The following is a 22,196-nucleotide window of genomic DNA, read 5'->3' as shown; positions in this document are numbered from 1 at the left end:
CAGCCTGCCCATCAGCTGCCATGTTCCCAATCCCTACATGAGGGACACAGCAGCTTGATCAGAACATTTGCTTCCCTGTTCCTGATGTGCAATGCATGTAGACCCTGTGTATTTCTCACCCAGAAGTAAATTTTGCTGTCTCATCCTTTCATGGCTGCTACCCATTGTGCGCTTTCCTTCCCAGCTACAGAAGTCAGAGATTTCTTGGGATCCATGATGTGGGAGAGTAAATGCAGAAGCCCATGTTAATTTAGTTAGCAAGGAAGCACAGAAGTTCAACATCAAGACATGGTAAGGCTTCAAGAGAGATAAGTCTAAAAGACTAAATAAAAGCAACTCTTCAAATGCCATACTTAAGAGTTAATGAAGGGGAGTTCTGTCTGTAGAGAGAATAAATCAATTAGGTTGTCAACACACAATCTCTCAAAGCTAACAGCACAATTGAGTGGCAGCGTTCCCACATTGGAAACAACTCCCATTTATTATCATTATAATGCCTGCAAGAAAGAAGAGTTTGCATAAAAATGAAAATGTGAATTACCATCTACTCTGCTTCCCTAATTGCTGCTTCTTTCCATTAACAAGGTCAGTATTTTAAACCTAGGATTTTCTTTACTGGTTTAAAAAAAAAAAAAAAAAAACCAAACACAAAAAAACCACCAAAAAAACCAAAACCACAAAACTGTAAAGACTAAAAAAGTCTCTCAGACTTGCAACAGAATCAAACAGAAACCACCAAAATGAGGCCCATGAAAACAGTGGTCTCCCAAAACATCAGTAAGAAAAGGATAAAGTGCTCTCAATATTGGTAAAAAATATTCACCTACAAGATATGAAAAAAGAGAGACAAAACTGGAAGGATCCCATTTGCCACTTTGATCTCTTTAATTCCAATCATCTCCAAGAAGGATAACAAAAAAATCAGCTCAGATGAGTGGTTTGTTCAGATTTTTTTTCTTTTTGATTACACTTGGTCATACATGTTATTTTTTATTGCCCAATATTGTAGCACCACACAAAATGAGAATTTCATTAAATATTCAATTGTGTTCCAGAATGAAGACTACTGTTACATTGCACTTCTAGATCAGCTTTTTACAAGGTATCTCAAAACTATTTTATACAAGTGGACTTTGTTATAACTAGAGAGAGGGAATAAATGTGGACATAGAGAGGTACAGCAATACTTTCATAAAACCCTTTCTGGGATTCAACTCACAAAAGTTTGCTTTGCCTAAAGATTAGAAGTCTAGTCTAAACTAGTCATATAAATCTCTCTAATCGGTGACCAGGGATATGAACTGCCAGGGAGCTCATCTCACCCTAGACTTTGATCAGAGAGGAGCTGAAGATAGCACGAGCCTGCATGTTTAGCTTAGACTAGGCATGCCACCTTAAATTGTTGAAGGTGAAATAAATCCCACCCTGACTTCAGGTTTCCTGATTTCAGACTTGGCATCCAAGTCAAGGTTGTGAAATTGTGTTTGGTAAATTATTAGCAGGCAAGCAAACACTTGGGGATGATCTTCAGAAGGCATTTCCCTCCCTCAGTGGGAGGGAAAAGCAGCTCAGTGTTAGCTACTAAGAAGTGAAAATCATCTCTCTTAAGTATATGAAGGCTTCTGAGACCTGACATTTTCAGACAACAGTGGCAAGGAAACAACTAAGAATGAAAACAAAATAACATTAGCAATTCGAAAACTGTGACGCCAACGACTCCTAATGTGAGACAGTTTGACTTGTGGGTTTAATAACATCAAGAAGAGTAAGAAGAAAAGCTCAAAACACTGTAGAAAGACAAAATTACAAGAGCTGACAAAGGAAGACTTGCTCCTGAGAAAAAGGGAAAATTTCTGAGGGATGTGCAGAGAAGGCAGAGAATCACAGAATCACAGAATCACTAAGGTTGGAAAAGACCTGTAAGATCATCAAGTCCAACCATTACAAAAAAAAAGACAACACATGGAAGGAAAAACAAATATGAATGATTTGTTCTGCATATTTCTCTTCTTGTAAGAAGTTAGAGCGTATAACACTGTAATAATGTTAGATCCACTGTGAACATAAAATATCCCTGTCTGAGAGGTCGATGTAATTATAGCAGCAACCAGGCTGTAAGAAAAGCATTTTCCACAATTAGTAACAGGAAAGGAGGTATCTAGTGTGACAAAACTGTCCCTCTCTGCAAGCCTGCAGACCTGTCGGCACTGGCACTGTCCCCTGCCTCAAGGATGGCTCTGCGGTTGCGATTAAGGAGCAGGGCAGGCATCTGGCTGCCCTGAAGCTTCCTGCAGGGGCTAAAATTAAGTGTTTTGCTCCTCTCTCTTACACTTTCACCAGCTGTAAAATGAAAATAGTAACATATAGGGTACAGTTCAACCTAACCCCACTGATCTTAGAGATGAAATATGCAAAGCACCTGATAACCCAAGTGAATGGATGCTCTCAATTGATTTTGGGATTAATAAAGGCATGTAGCACAGCATGTAACATGGTTGCTTGCAATTGCAAAGGAACTTGGTGATTAAGTAACCTAGCATGTCCTTCTAGTCCTACATTGCTATGACTTTCCCAGATGAGATCCCCAGGACTGTACTCACAACAGAGTCATCCCAGTTAGTAACATGAACTCTTATACCCCTCATAAAAACAGACTTAGCTTTAAGCTTTAAACTGAGCAGTTTAAACAGAGTTCAAATTATTCCACCTCTATCACAAGTTAATAATGCATATATGGGTAAGCACTGCTCAGTAGATACAAGATACCATGTTAAGCCACAGTGTCTTGGTGACGTCTTTGAGCTCCTAGTGAACAGAGTATAAGCAGCTATTGATATCCAAGTAGTTGACACAAGTTGTGCCTATAACCAAAGCAAAGAAAAAGCACAGAATTATGGCAGTTTCCAAGATCCTGCCATTCTTCAGAAAGAGTTTACCTGTCAAAAAAGGACATAGTAGAAATATTCATTGTAGAGACAAAGGCAACACAGGTGATTAAACTTGTATATTTAACTGTGAGTAATAAATAACTTAATCAGCTGTCGTTAAGTGGTGGCTTAACCAGGAGTCCAGCTGAGAATACTAAATATTTACATATATACAAAAAACAAAGGGAAAAAAGCAGAAATGTGTGCAGGATTGTCTACCATAAAGCCATCACCTGTGCCTCAGCAAGTCCATGGGTGACAAGTCTGACAGCAATAGAGTACTCAGGAAAAACGGTTAGTTTGCCCTTTGGTATCAGTTATTGCTGCTTTCATTGGAACAGGACACGGGGACAGACAGATCTTTTATCTGAAGTGGTCCAGATATGAGTTTGATTTTGGCCTAGTTTGTGAGGAGCATAAATTAGGCAACAGTTGATTATATTAAAACCAAAATCTTCTACTCAGACCCTATATAAATAATCCTATGGCAAGGTAGGATTCAATGCTGAAGCATTTTGAGTCAAAGCACCAAAATATAGGTTTGTCATGGTCAAAGAAGGCAGTTTTGTATTTACATCCCATCTCCTTGGTAAAGCTAGTATTTATACTGTTGACAATTGAAGAAACAGATGAATGTTTCTTTCTGAAGCATTAGTAACATTTCTCCCCACACCTAAATCGGCCCACACAGAGAATTTTGCAGAAGCTTCCTAACTTTAATAAAATGATTCTGCTTCACTTTAGGGTTAAGCTATATGATCAAGCAAGTACTACCTAAGCCAGAGTTACCACTTCTTCTGCATACTTTTAATCCACAGAAAAGCTAAAGCAACTGTATTGGGTTTGCGTGGCAGTGTTTTGGTAGCAGGGGGGCTACAGGGGTGGCTTCTGTGAGAAGCTGCTAGAAGCTTCTCCTATGTCTGATAGAGCCAATGCCAGCCGGCTCCAAGACGGACCTGCCACTGGCTAAGGCCGAGCTAATCAGCAACAGTGGTTGCGCCTCTGTGATGACTTATTTAAGAAGAGGGGGAAAAACTGGGAAACGGCAGCCGGGGAAGAGAGGAGTGAGAATATGTGAGAGAAACAGCCCTGCAGACACCAAGGTCAGTGAAGAAGGAGGGGAGGAGGTGCTCCAGGCGCCGGAGCAGAGATTCCCCGGCAGCCCCTGGTGAAGACCATGGTGAGGCAGGCTGTGCCCTGCACCCATGGAGGTCCACGGTGGAGCAGATATCCACCTGCAGCCCGTGGAGGACCCCACACTGGAGCAGGTGGATGCCCGAAGGAGGCTGTGACCCTGTGGGAAGCCCACGCTGGAGCAGGCTTCTGGCAGGACCTGTGGAGAGAGGAGCCCACGCTGGAGCAGGTTTGCTGGCAGGACTTGTGACCCCATGGGGGACCCACACTGGAGCAGTCTGTTCCTGAAGGACTGCACCCCGTGGAAAGGACCCATACTGGAGCAGTTCGTGAAGAACTGCGGCCGGTGGGAAAGACCCACCTTGGAGAAGTTCGTGGAGAACTGTCTCCTGTGGGAGGGACCCCACACTGGAGCAGGAGAAGAGTGTGAGGAGGAAGGAGCGGCAGAAACGACATGTGATGAACTGACCGCAACCTCCCTTCCCCGTCCCCCTGCGCCGCTCAGGGGGAAGAGGTAGAGAAAATCGGGAGTGAAGTTGAGCCCGGGAAGAAAGGAGTAGTGGGGGGAAGGTATTTTTTTAAGATTTTGTTTTATTTCTCATTATCCTACTCTGATTTTAATTGGTGATAAATTAAACTGATTTCCCCAAGTCAAGTCTATTTTGCCCATGATGGTAATTGGTGAGTGATCTCCCTATGTCCTTGTCTTGACCTACGAGCCTTTCGTCATATTTTCTCTCTCCTGTCCAGCTGAGGAAGGGGAGTGAGCGAGCGGCTGTGTGGTGATTAGTCTGGCTGGGACTAATCCACGACAGCAACACATGCCTGCTCAGTCCTCAGAGAAAGAGTGCTATACAAATGTATTTTATGTTTTGCTTTTGATGAGCACAAAGAGTGCAGAATGGCAAAACCGGTGATAATTTTACCAGCACTCCAAGGGTCGCCCTGCAAGCACCTGCCTCAACTCCACACAGGAGAGCTGACCAAAGCACAGTGCTGAACCATGCTAGCCATCAGATCTGAAGTTACCTCGATTAATGTGGAAAGATCTCCCCACACCATGCTAACGACAGGCAGCAAAGAATGCACAAAGAGGGTGTACAGAAGATCCTGTCTTTCCAGTTGTTATCACTTTGGGGTGAAGAATCAAAAAGACAACATAATGGAAGTAAATAACATTTGTGTCTAATGGCTTTGGGTTTTTTTAAATAAAAGCTGAACTCACAAAAAACCCATAAAGCCTTACTGAAATGAGGGCAGAAGATTTGAGCAGCAACATTCACATGAAGTCCTTATGAGTGTGATAAATGGCATTTGTTTACTTAATGTAGAAAATGGAGAATGAAGTGCACAAATGACAATCTAACCATGTTATTTTCCATTTGGGCCAAGATCTGGCTTTTTCCCCTCCTGAAATTTTGACATTAAAGCAATCATGGAAAAGAACAGTTACAGAAAAAAAATGGAGTGTGTGAAATTTTCCTTCAATTAAAAAAAAAATATGATCAGTTCATCTCACTGCAGTGTTTTCCAGTAGCACTAACTACAGTAGCTAAAGTATTGCTATAGATTATCAGATATTTTATTGTAGTAAACATCTGCTGCTCCTGGATATAGATATGTAGTCAAGGGAGCACTTGAAAAGGAAGAAGGAATGTCAGGTACACTAGTTACTGAAAAGTAATGTTCAAACCAGGATTTCTTTTGCTTTTGCCATTAGGACGAAAGAGTTTATGAAGTTATACGGACCTTAATGGTTACATTGATTTACTATATTTCCAAATTAAGACCACAGCTTCAAAACCTTTCATTGAATCAATGCCAAAATACTGTTCAAGTTAGGTTAAGCATATTGGAAGAACAATGCAGTATTAAGCTCACAAAAAAAACCTTAGCCAAAGCCATAATTTCCAGCAGCAGATATTAATGTTTGGTTTGGGATTCAGTCATTTGAGTAAATACTGAACTTTCAAAAAACACCTAAGTCCAAAGGAGGGCAAGGCAGATTCAAAACTAAAGCTCACGTGAGCGGGTACATCCACACAGCACAGTGTTGTTCTAAGCACGCCGAGAAATTTGGGTCCAGAATTTGCATTTACATGGCACAGAGCCTGGGCTAATATGTCCTGCCTTTCAGCACAGTTTGTTAGCTCAGGCTCAGCGCCAGACTGACAGGGCTATACAGCACCAGGCTCTGGAACGGTCTCTACGCTGTAGTTATCGTGCTGTATAAGCAGACTCTTAGGAGAAAAACACCTATAGATCAGATGCTCCTTTTGCCACTTACATGCTTTTGAAAGTCCTGTCTCTAAAATGTCTTTACATGTACACTTCTCCCCCTCAAAGGTTTGGATGCTATTTCCTTATAGTGATGGCAAGCAAACTTTTAGCCCTGGATCCTTCACATGAAGAACATTAGCAGCCACCTCCCTACTTGTTTTCCTGCAGCTTCTGCCAGATGGATTTCCTCCTACCTATTCAACCTTCATTACTGGGACAAAAGAAACTCTTCCTTTGTGCTTGATGTTCCTATCACAGAAAGAGTGGCTCCCAGTTTTGTTGGCATTATGGTTTTGCACACCAAGTGGCAAGATAGGCCAACCACAGCTCTGGTAGCAAGGCAGTTGCTTCTCTTCATCCTACACAATTAAAAAGAAACTGCTTCTGCCTGCCAAGTCTGTCTTCTTGTAAGGACACTGACATTTTCAGACAGATATATTAGTACAATACGTATCATGTTTCAAAAGGGCTGGTTTGAGAAAACTTTAGAGGTATCTCCTAAAAAAAAAAGGAAAAAGTAAAAGAAGGAGCTTGTCTTGCAAAGGATATAAACCAATCAAAGTATCAAACTACTTTGGGAATAAGCAAACAGCATTTTTTCCAGGAATCAAGAGTAGCCTACCCAAAGGTGTAAGTGAGAAATGAGAAAGCTAGGGATTGGAAAAGATTCATAAGAATAAATAAAAGGCAGAAAAAGAATGGGAAGAGTGAACAGTAAAGGAAGGGTAAATTGCTAAAGATGCCTCTTTAAATACTCTCTAGTTATACGTTAATTACTAACTTTTACTGTTTTAACTGGAATCGCTGTTGACTACAAATGAAATAGATAAATCCTTACCCTCAACAGCCAGTGATACAACACCTTGTGTGTCTTCAACTCCGTACATAACGTCACAGCGATACACCCCTGCATCACTTGCACGCAGCTTAGAGAAAGTCAGCGAAGCGTCACCAGTCTCCTCTGAATGGGCTGGAACAGACACTCTGTCTTTGTAGCTTTGACCTATTTTGATGTTGCCATTTTGGGCCACCAGGACTGTGGTTTCCTTTGCATCTTTTCCACTTTTATCCAGTTCAACCTTTGACCATTTGATTCGAAGATACTCAGCTGCATAGCTGGAGGCTATAGTGGGTGTGGTTGAAAAGAAGCACGGCAGGACTGAAGTTCCAGAGAGGGATCCCTTTACCAGGGTTTTTTTTTCTGCTTGAACTAGAAAAAGGGGAGAAAGGGGAAGAGAAAGGAGAAATCACATTAGTGGAACAGCAAAATCAGAAATAGATATATTTCATTGTTATTTAACGATTCACAGATGTGCAAGACCTGAAATCCATGAACCTTAGCTGATCTGTAACAGGACTTACAAGTATAAGCTAAAGAAGAGTTTGCACCAATACCCTAGGCTGCTGATGGAGCATTTTTCTGTTTGGGAAAATTTAATTCTCTGCTCTCTGACTTATGTTCTCCATTTGTTATAGTCACCAAGTTATTGACCTTCAGAAAATGCTTTGAAATTTTAGATGACAGATGAACTCTAAGAGCTATTTTTTTAACTTCATAGGAGGAAAACCACTGTGAGTGAAAGATGGTGAGTTACCTCATGTCTATTGCTGGCCAAAAGCATGCACATAGGGGAGCTACTGATGTTTACACCTTGTCTTACCTCACAGTAGCTCATTCATTTGCTCCTCTCCTAAGAGTAAAATGTAGCCCATGACTTTGCATACATGACATCCCTTACTCCATTATTCTTTTAAGGGTTAACTCTTCTTATTGCATACGTGCTGAAACAAAAGCCTTTCCAGTGAGATTCTCCCAAATAGTCATTCTTTTAAAGTTATTTCCTTGTAGCCTCAGGAACTTTAACACATTGCAGAAATAAAGTATTTCAGGATGTTAAAGCAAAGAAGGAAGTAAAGCGCACAGAAAGTCCCTACTTGGCTCAGACTTGACATGATAGGACCTTTATCATTTTTTATGACATCTCCAGCTGCAAACACTTTACAGTGAAATGCTTCCATCTGACAATATCCTGAGGGGAAAGTTGACTACTGTTCATCCAACCTGCACACAGCAACTGTCTGAAGAGAGGATTTCTGTTAGATTTATTTTTTTATGTGATGTTATTTCACCATACATAATGGCTTAATGAAGATTAAAAGCTGATGCACAACAGTATCTATCTTACTTCTTTCACTGCCCTGCACTCGAACATTTTTTGGAAGGTGGAACAGGCTGATCATTAATTTGAAGTGAGCTAGGATTCATAAAGTTTAGAAATATAATAACTTCAAATACTAGCCACTAACAGAGTGACACATGAAATAGGAGATATCATCACATAAAAATTATCTAGCTATTTATTATTAAAAATATCATCTCTCCAAAAAGAGTAGAAGATTGGGGGGGTGGGGAAGGAAAAATTGCTCATTACATTGATTATTTTAAACAGAGACAGATGACTTTATACAGGATAAAGTATCAATAGTATTATCTAAAAAGGTTCAATATAAGAATCATCAGCTCTGTGGCCAAGCATTTTAATAGTAAATTACTATCTAGAAAAACAAACAAAAAAATGGACTGACCAAGTAAGACCCAGAAGTTTCAGTGGAAGTTCTCAGTTCCTTTCCATCCATGCTTACCCAACTAGAAATTCTTGGGAACACAATGCAGATACACTCAAGATGACTGTATCGAACCTGATTAGACCACAGACAGTATAACAAAAATGGGGTAGTGCTGTGCCAAAGAAGCTGTGTTGCACCCAAAGCTCGGCTGAAAAGTTCACATGGAACGGCACTGTCTGAGCACATTTACCAGGAAGATGGTCACTCTGTGATTCAGGCATGCGGTGAGATTTTCATTCCTCCATTAACTTGTAAACAGAGACCTGTGATGGTACAACTCACATTTAATAGTCAATCAAACTAATCTCTTCAGACACTTTGGGCCCAGACCTAGCAAGAATCTATTTGTAAAGCAGGGAAAGACAAAAACAGGTCCAATATAAAACTGAAGACTGGACAATTCACAAGGCTTGAAGACAAGCCTGTAGAGCTGTAGAGGTAGACAAGACTATCTCAAAAGCTTCGATTGCATACACATTTCTTTAGGAAAAAAAATCCATTGAGGTTTGGGGGTTTTTTTAGTTCCATAAGGAACTGAAAACTCAACTCACCTAAAGCCAATTGATTTCTAAAAAGTAGAAAGTACTGATTTTATCCTGAAGATGTACAGTATGGAAACACCACTGCCTTTCATATCACCTTTAATTTCTTGAAACTTCACTGAGCTACAGTGGGGTAAAAGATAAAGAAACGGAATGACTACTCAGTCCTATCAGTTGTGATGGAGTTACTGCCAAATTGCACAGGTGGGAGATTAAAATCAGTCTCAAAGTATTTAGTATTTATTATGATCTCTTGTCATCTATATACATTACAGGAACTTCTTAAATGAAAAATTACCTACTTATAATTATCCTGACTGACAGAATTTTAATAAACTTTCGAGAACATTGTTTCTGGTTATGAGTGATCTGGAATATCAGCACTGAACCCTGAGGAAATTTCCTCTTTAAAATTTGTGTCTTCACATTAGCAGACTGAAACCCTTGGCAAACAACACATAACATCATGATATGCAAACTAGATCTACCCTAAATTGGGCTACACCCCAGAATAGGAGACCATGTAGCTACAACCATGCATGTTTAACTGTAGAAAGCATTGTGAAAAACTATATAAAAACACTCTTTATTTTGATGAGAGGAGAGGAGCGGAAGAAGAGGGGAGCGGAAGAAGAGGGGAAACTTTTCCCTACTGAAAAAAAAACGTATTTGGCACTGAAACATGAGATGAAGTGATGTTCCTGCACAGTTCCAAAAAAGCTTGGTTTCTTGCAGCAGTCCAAGTCAGTTAGTCAGTCAAGCAGAATTTACTGGTCAATGCAGAAAGCATCAATAGCTTCTATTAATCCAGATAGCCCTTTTGTTCCTTTAGCATTTTCCCTATGCTTATACTCCATGTTATGTCCCCCTTTCAGCCACTATCAATGGTATGGGATAGACGATTCCTTAGAAGGGACATGGCAGGCAAAAATATGAACAACACATTTTGTAATTGTAAATTGGAACACAAGCTGAGAAAAACAGGTATTTGCCAACATTGTTTTCTACCATATCTCCACCTGACCATGTAGGAACTAACACTGAGCCTGAGAGAAGTCTTTTCATTAACCACATTGTAATGAAGATAATGATAAATTAAATGAATGCACCACTTACACAAACTTGTATGAAACTCTGACAGCAGAGGTAACAGACTGAGACCCAATAAAAACCCTCACTGAGTTCTTTACCAGGTGATTTGTGGTCTCAGCAAGCAGAATAAGAGAAGGAGGCAGAGAGTGTTGAAGAACCAACTACTTTCATATTCTGCAAGAAACTCACAGGAAGCCAGGCAAACATAAATCTCAGCTGCAGAACTCAACACATGGAGGCATCATAGGCATGTACACATGTATTTTATAGCACATATAGAACATAAGAATGATCAGATAAACTGATGTTTAAACTGGTATATTATTTATATACCCTTGAAAGAACATGTCACACACTGTAATCTAGGGGATTTCTACTGTCTTCTGGATTACAGCGCTTTCAAGAAAGCATAATCACTCATGACATGACAAATAGTCACTCAAAACAGGCAAGATTACTCCAACATTGATCATAATCACAAGGCCCAGCTTGTAAACTACGATATCCTAACACCAGTGAGCTCAAAGTGAGTAAATGCCACACTAGCAGTAGGCATAAACCTTGCTCATGAACTTCTGTCATTAATCCTTCACATGTACCAGAGCAAACAGCAAAGGTCTCGCAGAGGGGCACTCCCGTGACCCCAGAAGCTTACACCGTATTTCCTGCTGCCTTCCTGACACACATCTTCTGAGAATTTAAAGTCTTAAAGAAGCCATGCAAGACCATTCTCAATTTGCCCTCAAAGGAAAAATACTCTTGTTGCTACATAAAATCTAACAAGCACACCATGCAAACATGCTAGGTATTTATGAATGTGACCATTCACAAGGATGAGATTGGAAGAGAAAACAAAGACAGGAATAATGATTAGTGGTGAAAGCATAAAACTTTACATGCTTATAACCTGCTGTGTTCTAAATTAAGCTTTAGTTTTGTTATGAGTTAATATTAAGACTCACAGATTCCAGGATTTACACTTTAAAAAAACCTGCTGATTTTAACAAATGTCCCATATGACTCTGAAAAGAAACATTTTAAACTTTCAGAACAATTTTGCCTGAAAGCTTTTTAAAATAAATATTGCAAGGCATCATATTGACTATTTAATCAAATGTAATTAAAATCATATGGAGTGATCCAATCCATTGTGGGAATAGAAGCACGGGAATTTATTTTTCATGAAAGATTCAAGGCTTCAATTTTATGTTTGAATTCAGGATTTAAAAAGAAAAAAGTTGAAACTTAAGATGTCTATCTCTTCAAAATGCAGAGTTATATTTTATTTTTAGAGTATTTTTTTAAATGAAAGAAACAGCTGTACTTGTAAAGATTGTCTGTAATCTTATAACACTCGTCCTCAAAAATGTTATTACACAAACTGGGTGACATTCTACAAAACAGAAGGTTATGAGCTGATCCCACAGACTCTGTTGGAATAATTCATGAAAAAGAAAAACTTTTTCATCTTTGTCTTCTTCACCATGGCCATGTTTTGAACATGTTTAAGACTCTCTATGGCAGCTTCAAAAATAAAACCCACAAAGTTCGCAGAGTATTCTAGGAACATAAGGGTCTTTCTGAATTCCTTCCAGTCAGAACCTGGTTTATATTCCTGAGAAGCCCTTGCCATGACATTCATACGGAACTTGCTTAAGTACTAAAAATTCTACTCTGGAGACAACATGAGCCATTTAAGAGGTGATAAAAGGTGTAGTAAGTCAGGGGACATCTAAAGGTGTCATCCCACATTCTGCCACTCTAAGGATCCAACCCACTCCTCCCCACTTCCAGTGATGTACTCCCAATCCCTGAATTATGCCAGCACTAGCATTTGTGCAAGGCAGTGAGTGAGATCAAAGGTCTGATCCAGTGGAAAAATAACCTGCAAGAAATGCCATGTGCTCTTTCAAACAAGTCATTTACCTGATTCAGCAGGCTGTATAGCCACATAAATACTAGCATCAGCACAAAGGAAAGCATGAAAACTAGCACCAGGGGATGGAAAAGGGGCAGGACTAGCCATCTAGTGCTAAAATGTATGTGCGACTAGCCTGACCATGGAACTGTGCCTTAAGTAAACATGAAGAGACTTTCAATAGGTCATAACAGAAACATTAGGTTTATATTTCTTGTCAAATTCCTTTGCCTTACTTATTCTATCTCCTTACATGTTCTCCATCCCAAGGTTGATTGTCAGGTAAAATCTTATCTTACCTCTCCTCCTGTGAATGATGTACTAGCACTTACTCCATTTTGAAGCTGACTAATTATGGCTGGCAGCTCTTCCTTTTCCTATATCTTAAAACAGACATTTCTGCCTAAAAGAAAGCTATAACTTAGAATCACAGAGTGGTTTGGTTTGGAAGGGACCTTCAAAAATCATCCAGTCCAACCCCTCTGTCATGGGCAGGGGGATCTTCTACCATATCAGGTTGCTGAAAGCCCCGTCCAACTTGACTTTGAACACTTCCAATGATGGGGCATCCACAATTTCTCTGGGCAACCTGTTCCAGTGTCTCACCATCCTTACTGTAAAAAATTTCTTCCTTATGTCCAATTTAAACCCACCTTCTTTAAGTTTAAAACTGTTGCCCTTGTCCTGCTCTGGTAAAAATCTTCTCTCCATCTTTCTTATAAGCCCCCTTTAAGTATAAGCAGCTTATCAAATAAAAACTTCCAAGTTCACCGTGTAGGCCCTCATTGCAACTCCATGACCTCTTCTGACAATCGCTTATTTTGCCTCTCTGAATGCTTCATATGAACAAACTATTAAATGTCAGCTCTGGATCCAAAATCCGTACATTGATCTACACTTACAGACATTTTACTAAGTAAAAAACTGGGGGAAGAAAAAAAAGCTTGACATTTAATAGCCAAATCAGTCTCAGCCCTCCACAAATAAGAAAATGGAAGCTCAGTTTTAGTGGCTTGCCCCCTGCCTGAAGCTTTGACTGTGTTGTCCCCGAGGACAAATCTAATTGTCCTGGGCTGTTGTATGTTTAATGAAGAATGGAAAAACAAAACCAGCTTTAAGGAGGAAGTGACAGTAGGAAATAGTAAAGGATGGTGCTCCCAACCTGCCTGAGGAAAAAAAACACTTTTTTTTAATTGACTCTACTAAGCACAATGGTCTTTTCCTTTATCTTACAGGACTATCTAAACACTTTGCTAGTGACAGTGTTCAAGGTGGGAAATAAAATGAGTACACTTGATTTTCCCAAAGGCTAAAATCAGTTTGAGGAGTTCCTCGGAAGAAAAGAAGAAAAAAAAAAAATAAATCTTGCTTTGGGGCTTGGGAAAGCTATTATCCCAGTTTTGTAAGTCTGCAACAGCTGTAGGGACCTTTTCCTTACTAAAGGCTTGACTCAAACTTTCAAATAACCATGGCAACCACACATGAATACATACTTTAGTGTTAACATGTAATCACCAAGAGTAAGGGCTCCTCCTTTCCACCCAAACCAAAGACCTGCAGCTGCCCTAACACATCCTTGCTCCAGACCCCAGCAGCCGAGGGACCTGCCACCAGGTTAGCTCATGGCAGCCCCCTCCACAACAGGGGGCTGGCAGCCAGACTGCCCACTCCAGAGGAGTGTCTCCAGCTGCTCCTTGACAGATCGCAGAGCAAAGCAGAAGCCGGGGTGACTAGTTTCCCCTGTATCCCACTGGCACATGGCACCTTTCACCCTGAACACAGAAAGGGTGTGAGCTGTAACCTATAGACCCAAAAGGCTGCTGTGGCACCATATACATGAGCACATGCATTGGGATCTGACTGGGAGGTAAGCCAAATCAGTATTCCTGTAGCCTAAAAATTCCCCCATTTCATTCACCACTTCTGCAGCCTGGCTAGGTATGTCCCAGGAACCTGCTCCTGCTCCCATGCCACCAGAACTGCTCGCTGCTCCCTCCATGGCATCAGTCTGAAGCTCCCATGGAAGGTGTCTGCCCTCCACTAAAATTAGCCCCCCCTCATCAGCCCTCACCTCGTCTACTGCAAGGAGCTCATTAGCATATCATGGGATATGAAGTTGCGAGACATACCAGGCCCACAGGTCCAACATTTCAGAAGCACAGATTAAAGGATTAAAATGCATTCTTGAACATTTGGAGAAGACAATCTATTTTGCTTTACACAATGTAAACCTATGGTACTGTCTTATTATTACTTGAATTATAGTAATGGCACTCGCAAACCTCAGAAGACGTCAGACAGGCATGTAAAAACCTTGTCAAAAACATGCCCACCCACCAAGAGTTTTCTATATAAATCAGTAAGGTAATGAGAAGAACACGGAAACAAAGTTAGTTACACAGTGTAGCAAAAGGAGTGGCAGAGGCAAGACCAGAAACTTAATCTGCTGAGTTTGGGTTGTTTCCTGAGTCCTGGGAAACACCCTACCAATTGGACCACTTAATAAACGGTTCGGTGTATAACAGACTTACCTTTCGGCAGCATGTATGTTATAACTAATGTAGAGTACATCCATAAGATACTTTTTATACTTAACAACATCTTGACCTACAAATAAAGAACAAAGGAGTAAGTGGTTAGTATTGCATTGTGTCCTTATCAAGTGTTGTAACTCAGTATGTCAATATTTGTCACTGATATTAGAAGCAGTCATCTACTTTAAAAAGGTGTTCAGCAGGACAGTGAATAATTCTTAATATATTGAGCTTCTGCTGTTTTATTCACTGTTTTAAATGCATTCCCATACAGTGCTAGCAGCATATGGGTATAATCTGTTGACTTTTTCCTGGTGTGGTGTTGCCAGTTCAGATCCAACCTCTGGGTAGTTTTATGTCCGTAACACAAACTACCCTGTCGTTTAGCCGCAGCTAACAACCCGGTTCATGCCAGAAGGGGCTCCCATGACAAAATTCTCATGAACTTTGATTGTGAGTCAACGTCCACACTATCATCCTTCCTATCTGCAAGTAGGTTGCCAGATGGCTTCCTGCTTTCAAGATTTCTCCATATAGTATTTTATGGTGGAAATTCGTTATAATGACAACGTGTCCCTATCGAATACAGCTTCATAATGAGTTTCAGGTTATTGAGTCCAGAGTGATAATCAGACATGTCAGTTCCCTTTGGGTTTGCTTCTTACTTCCTTTACAGGCTCCACCTTCTAAAAGCCGAAAAGTTCTCCACATATATCACATGTACATAACAAAATATTGCATTATCATAATAGTATATCTTCATTTTTAATCCAGATCTTAGTTACACACATTGAATGTGTAACTATCCCAACAATTTCAAAAGTACTGTAACAAAAGCATGACAAGTTCCATAAATGTCAACTACTAAAAAGGGTTTATAAATAGTCCCTCTTCCGTATAGTTACACGTATACACTATCTAGCCAAAGTAAGAAATAATTTTCAGCAATAGTTTGTCAAACACTGCTGTTGAAAAATTTTTATCAGAAAATCCTGAGTTTCCTGATACTGCCGTCAAAATATGCTACTTGGGTTCTTTACTTGGGCAAGTAACCTGAAGTGATATTTTTTCCCTGCCCAAGAGAGATTACAGTTGAACTGCTTTAAGAAACAGTGAAACAGGAATTTAATAGATATATATCTGTGTTATAACTATGGAACTTGTATTGCACATATGTATTTTAGCATTTTTTACGTTAGCATTTTAGTTCTTTAGTACTTACATGTAATGCTTCAGTGTTAAAACATTAATACATTCAAAAGCTTCCACAAGGTATACTGAACATGATAGCAAGACACACAGAAAAACATCTTCAGAAAACTAGTGGAGACATGTTCAATCTCAGGAAAGTTTTTTCCACAGCTTACAGCTGCAGCCCAAACTTCACATGAGTCTGTCTGAATTGGCATCTACCCTGTAAAGGCTGAACAGTTCAGAAAAGATGCAAAACATCTCAAACAAAGCCTTTCCAATGAGGCAATCTTTAACATAACAGCATCGTGTTAAAAATTCCCACCCAAAAGGGCTGAAAACCCAAGAGCTTTTCATTCCCTATACGTGGATGGCCAGAGCTGGCTGGTTGCACTGGGAAACATATGCTGCAACCTATTCCCAGGGCGTGGAGGAAAGAATACAGCTGCTTTCTGTAGAGCAGACTGCACACTGCCAAAGACGCCCCATCTCTGCTTCAGCCATTCAATAGAGCTGAGTGTATGATGTGATATCACTTATTTTGCAATATTTGCTTCATGGAATTTGCACTTTTTGATGATTGAGTCCCAAACAAGAACCGGGACTTCTTTGACTTCATTCAGTTTGAGCCCTATGTGCCATAAAACTTTTTCTGAAGACTCTAACACATACCGCCAACACCATCCAGCCGGCGTTTTCTCTCTCCCTACACTTACACAAGCCAAGCTGTACATGGAGAAAAGAAAAGTGGCTATTTAATAACTAACTTTAAAAATCTATACTGTGTCCTGGTATACTATCTATGCCCTAGTAATTCCCTGTAGAAGATTGTTATGAGTGAGGAGGCTGCACATGATAAAAGCTGCAGACATCGAAGTCATTTTAATGCAATGGACCAGCTCTGAAATACAGTCACGTGTTTGCTTAGATAAACACTTAAATGAACCTCATTATTACACAACATTTTTAAAAAATGAGAGGTCAAGCTGAGCCTACAGATGTGCACAGACTAGGAGGCCCTTCAAGCAACCCTTGTATCTTGAAACTGCTGGAAGCCTCAAGCACCAACACCACTGCACACTACTTCCTTCAGTAACGCAAGCGCTCTGAAGAGAGCACAAAAAGAAGACCAACAGATTTCTCCACCATCAAAGGCAATGAAAGCTGGACCCGCTTGCAAGACAATGTGAAAGTTCTGGTCCCTGTGAGAGCAGAGTGGCTCCAGACCTTCTTTTGAGATGTTCTGTCCACATGTGTTTCCCATGCGTCACACACTGGTTACATCAACAGCTAGACAAAAATCTAGAACAAACTGTTTACAAGTTTAGATTTCCATGTTTACCCATACGCTTTATCTCCCTCCTCCCCCAGAAGGCAACCTTGGCTGTTGGGACCAGAGACAAGGGAATCAAAGAAATTCACAGAGAAAAAAAAAAATAAAGCTTTTTCTGTTTCCTGGAAAACGGGCGTGCTGCACCTAAACAGGGCTGGTTGCGTGTTGCAGCCACCACCTGCTCCACTGCACCGGCCCGGACCAGGAGCACCTGCATACTTGGCACATGCCAATGGGAGGCCCATTGCCCTCAGAAGCTCATTGCAATACTGCCATGACAAGAGGTGGTGTAACCTCTTCCACATTTGATGAGATGATGACAAACCCTGCTGCTACCCTCAGACCCAGCTGAGAGCTCTGAACGTGAGTTTCTGCCCTACGCTACAAGTCCAGAGTACAGGAAGGACCTCGTCTTCCCATTCCTCTCCACTTTGCGCACAAGCACAGAGCACTGATCTTCCGATGTCGTGTTGGTGACTGCATTACAAATGCAACTTGAGGAATCTTATTAAAAAAAAACTTACATCTTCAACTTCCAGTCATTATACACAGTACATACACCCACAACGAAATGGGAAAACAGAAAGGCAGCTGTGGAAGGATAATTTTCATGATATCCTGTGACTGCTGAACACAACCATTGGTACAGAAGAGAGCATTCATGGCTGTGATGGCTACTTAGCCCTTTACTGAGTAGTGCAGGAATTACACCTGCTGCACCAAGAGCTCGGGTAGCTCAAAAAAATTGCAGTTTGAGCATGGAGCTTAATACAAGACACCTGCCAAAAATCCCCATACGACTCTTGGAAAATCCTCTCTCAACCTTTTCTTTGTCTAAATCTCCTCTACCCCAAGGTGCTTGCTCACTCAAGCAATGAAAAACATTGGGGGAAGGGTCTGATTTTCAGCCCTTAGGCTCACGAGCATGATTCCCATGCAACGCTCCATGCACGAGGGTTTTCGCACTCCAGTCCTTGGTGGGCTCCCATAAACACTCCTGGGTTACTGAGTGCTGTTCCACTACAGCTGCCAGAATTAAATGTGCAATTACCCCTGACACCCTCTCCAAATGACAGCGTGCAGATCGTAATGGCAGCACCTCGCTGAGCCCCCCAGGGCAGCCTGGCTTAGGAGAAAGCAGAGCTCTGCAGACCCTATACCATCAATCCTCCTCAAGAGCCACAGGCAAGGCAAAGGCTTCTGATTACACCTAGTATCCCGATTCCCATTCAGTGCTGCCCACATTTCCAGGTCACTGCTATCAGATGTGACTACTCCTGCCTCCTCCCATTTTGCTGGCAGAGGCTGCAGCTGACTGTGCTCCCGTGTAGCCTCCTGAGCAAAATCCCTGCTCTAAAACTGCTTTGTATTTCCCATTCCCGCACTCCACAGTTTACAAAGGCCTCTGCTGGCTGGCTGCCATACTGCCCCTAAGTCCACTGTAATTAGCCAAAATCCTTCTAACCATACCCTTTTCCACAAGATTTTTTTTTCCCCCTTTGGTGACACTACACCTAGAGTAAGAGAAAGCCATAATACTATGGACACAGTACGAAAATCCTGCCAACTCAAGACTGCAAGACTTGAGTAAGTGTTTAATTTCCACCTTCTGTTAAAAAAGTACCTCACTTAATGTGACCAAACTTGGGTTGCCTGCTGGCTAGTTTCCACCTGGACTGATCCATTTTATTAGGAGCCACTACAGGCAGACCGATCTGCACTAGTAATTTGCACTACATTTTTAAACTGGATGTAACCCTGAGCACAGCGTCTTTTAAACAAAAGATGCCAAGTCCTTGACAAAATTCACGTCTTCAAAAGCTAGCAGCAGAGGTTCTCTCTGTGGGGGGAGAGCAGGGCTCCTATTTTTGCAGGCACTGCTACCTTCCCTTACCACAGCAAAAACTCATAGGAGCAATAAGTTCTGATCAAATTCCAGCTCGTGTTTAGTTTACAATGTAAGCTTGATCTCACACCAATGCTATTTTAATTTAACCAGATGCGAGAACATCATGTCTCTCTTTCTCTTTTAAACTCCAGGTTAAGAAAGACGGCGAATTGTCCTGGTGTGGAACAGACTAAGATCTGCCATCTAAAAACCATTCCCAATTTCTCTGAAGTTGGGAGAATGAGAAATCAGCTACTGTTGTAGAGGTGACACTGTCTTTAAAGGCTGCAGCTTCTCAGGTCACACTCAGATTGGTTCACCACATGCTCTACAGCTGTACTGTGACAGCTGAACACGTTCCTTAAACACGTAAAAAGCAGCCTCTGCCCATTGACCCTCCTTGCCTCCACAGTGAAAGTCAGGTTCCCGTAAAAAAATTAAAAAAAAAAAAAAGCAGGGGGGGGGGGGCGACACCCAAAGCAGAGCCTGGCACTAGAGAAGTGAATTGAGGTTGTTGCTCCTACTAACGGGTAAAGCAGTAAATTACACGGCTTTCCAGTGAAACCCCAGCAAGCTAGAAATGACCGATCCCAGACGTAGCACACCTCTTGTTACCTTCCGGGCTCTGCCTGAAACCTTCGCAGCTGCTGTCCTTTCTCAAACCCACACCGTCTGCACTTTCCTTTGCTTTTGCAGTCCTTTGATCCTTTTATGCCATCTGACTGTTAATTGCTGACATGTATCAACCTCGCCGTAAGTGCTGCCTAATTAACTTTGCCAGTTTCACCACGTCCCTGCCACGTGATTAATTAGCCCAAGGTGGTGCCACATGGCACACTCGGCCTCATCCGATTCATCGGTGGGGTCTGCTGAGCCCACTACCACTTGCAAAGTTCTGCCTAAGCCTCCGAGAAGGTCCTAGGGGCTTCTGCATCATCCCTTCCTCACCACCTCCAGCACCAGGAGCCGCAGGGGGAACTCCTCCCGCGCCAGAGCCTCAACGGGCGAGCGGCATTGCCTCCAGCCCCAAGTGCAGGCAGGGGCGCAGAGGGGAGAAGTGACCAGAGCACAGCGTGTTCTGGCGCTCCTCGCTCCGGCAGCTGCCGAGAAGCTGCTGCCTGAGGACATCCCTCCCAGGCCTCCACTAATCTATGCCAGCAGTGGCTCTGGGTTCTCGGGTGGCCTCACAGAGACGCAGCGGAGAATGGTCGGAGGCAGCGGGCGGAGCGGGGTCCCACAGCTCACATGCCTGCGGAGCCACGCGCGCTCCTTCCAGCATCACCCCAAACGCAGGCTCTGCCTTCCCGCCTGCTTCCCGGGATGGCTGTGGGCCTCTTCTGCCCCACCTCTCCCCAGCACCCGCACCGCCGGCACGGCGAAGGGAGCAAAAGGCGCGTGTGAGGAGCAGCAACGGGGAAAAGACGTAAGGCTGCAGCTCATGGCGCCCACGGGCGCGACGCCGCACCGCCATCGCGGGGCTCAGCACACGGAGCGGTGTGTCGGCCGGACGAGGGTTTCCTCAGCGCATCTTACGCGTCGGAGTTAGCGCTGGGCGCTCAGGAGGCTGCGGGTGCTCTTAGCCCCCCCCTCCCCCGGGCCCCGCGGCGGTGTCCGAGCCGGGACCGGCGCCCCCCGCCCGCCTCAGGGCCTGAGCCCGGGGCGCTGAGGGCACCCGGCCGGAGGCGGGAAACCCGCCGGGCCCGCCCCGCTGTCAAACACCACCCGACGGGCAGCCATCGGCGGCGTCGGCTCCCGCGTCGGTCCGGGAAGGGCGAGGAACGGCCCGAAACGCCGCGGCGACAAGTTTTAAAAATTATTTTATTATGATGATGAAGGCTTTTTTCCCCCCCTCCTCTTGAAGGTGAGGGAAACAGGAGCCCTCTGGCGGGAAACGGGCGACTACAGAAACGACGAGCCCGCTGCTGGCCGCCAGGGGGCGCCGCGGTGCCTCCGCCGACCCCGGCCCGTCCCGTTCCTCGAGAGTGGCCGGGGCCGCGCCCGCCTGCGGCGGGACCCCCCCGGACCCGGACCCGGACCCGGACCCGGACCCGGACCCGGACCCGGACCCGGACCCGGACCCGGACCCGGACCCGGCCCTCCGGTCCCCGCCAACCCCCGCCTGCCTTCCCCCCCTCCGCCCGCATGGGGACCCCCCCGGCGGACCCAAGACGCGTTGGAGCGGCGGCCGTCGGCGACCCCCCCCACCAGCCGAGCTCCGGCAGAGCCTCTCCCCCCGCCCCGCCCGGCAGCGCGTCCCGGGGGCGGCCGGGCCCGCCCCGCCAGCGCGCATCGTCGCCGCAGCCAGGGCTCCCCGCCGGCCGCTGCGCCCCTCTCGCTCCGCCAAGTCTTACTCACTCCTTTTGGGAAGGAAACTTCCCCTTTCGCTCAGCCTTTTTAAGCAGAAAAAAAAAAAATCCACACCAAAAAAAAAAAATCCAGACCCACCCAACATTTACACTCTTCCATCCTGGGATAGGCTTCTGCAACACGTTTCAACACTCATGCCTTTAAAAAAAAAAAAAAAAAAAAAATAAAATAAAAGGAAAGGAAAAAGAAGAGCCATGGGGGCTTAATCCCGAAAGCCGGTGCCCGGAGGGAGACGGGGTGGCCGGGGAGGACGTGACAAGGGGGACAATGAGGGCTGGCCCCGGCCCTCGCCCGCTCCCCGTCGCCCCTTTGTGTGGGGACGGTGCCTGGGGGCCGCCCGGGCGGGGGGCGGATGGAGGCTG

At 43.5% G+C, this 22,196-nt stretch overlaps 1 protein-coding gene across 1 annotated transcript in view; it reads right to left on the bottom strand.

The window, feature by feature from the left end:
- The window catches only part of VCAN (versican), a 105,788-nt gene extending 90,666 nt beyond the window's left edge, over nucleotides 1-15,122 (bottom strand). Inside the window, exons 1-2 of the mRNA XM_059833511.1 lie at nucleotides 15,053-15,122; nucleotides 7,180-7,551 (exon numbers count right to left, since the gene is read on the bottom strand). Coding sequence (XP_059689494.1) covers nucleotides 7,180-7,551; nucleotides 15,053-15,122 — 442 coding nt within the window. The remainder of the gene's footprint in view (nucleotides 1-7,179; nucleotides 7,552-15,052) is intronic.
- Between the last annotated feature and the right edge of the window lie 7,074 nt (nucleotides 15,123-22,196).

Source organism: Gavia stellata, chromosome Z (genome assembly GCF_030936135.1).
Source record: "Gavia stellata isolate bGavSte3 chromosome Z, bGavSte3.hap2, whole genome shotgun sequence".
NCBI lineage: Eukaryota > Metazoa > Chordata > Aves > Gaviiformes > Gaviidae > Gavia > Gavia stellata.
The sequence above is the reverse complement of the archived record's forward strand: the minus strand, read 5'-3'. Positions and strand labels throughout refer to the sequence as shown.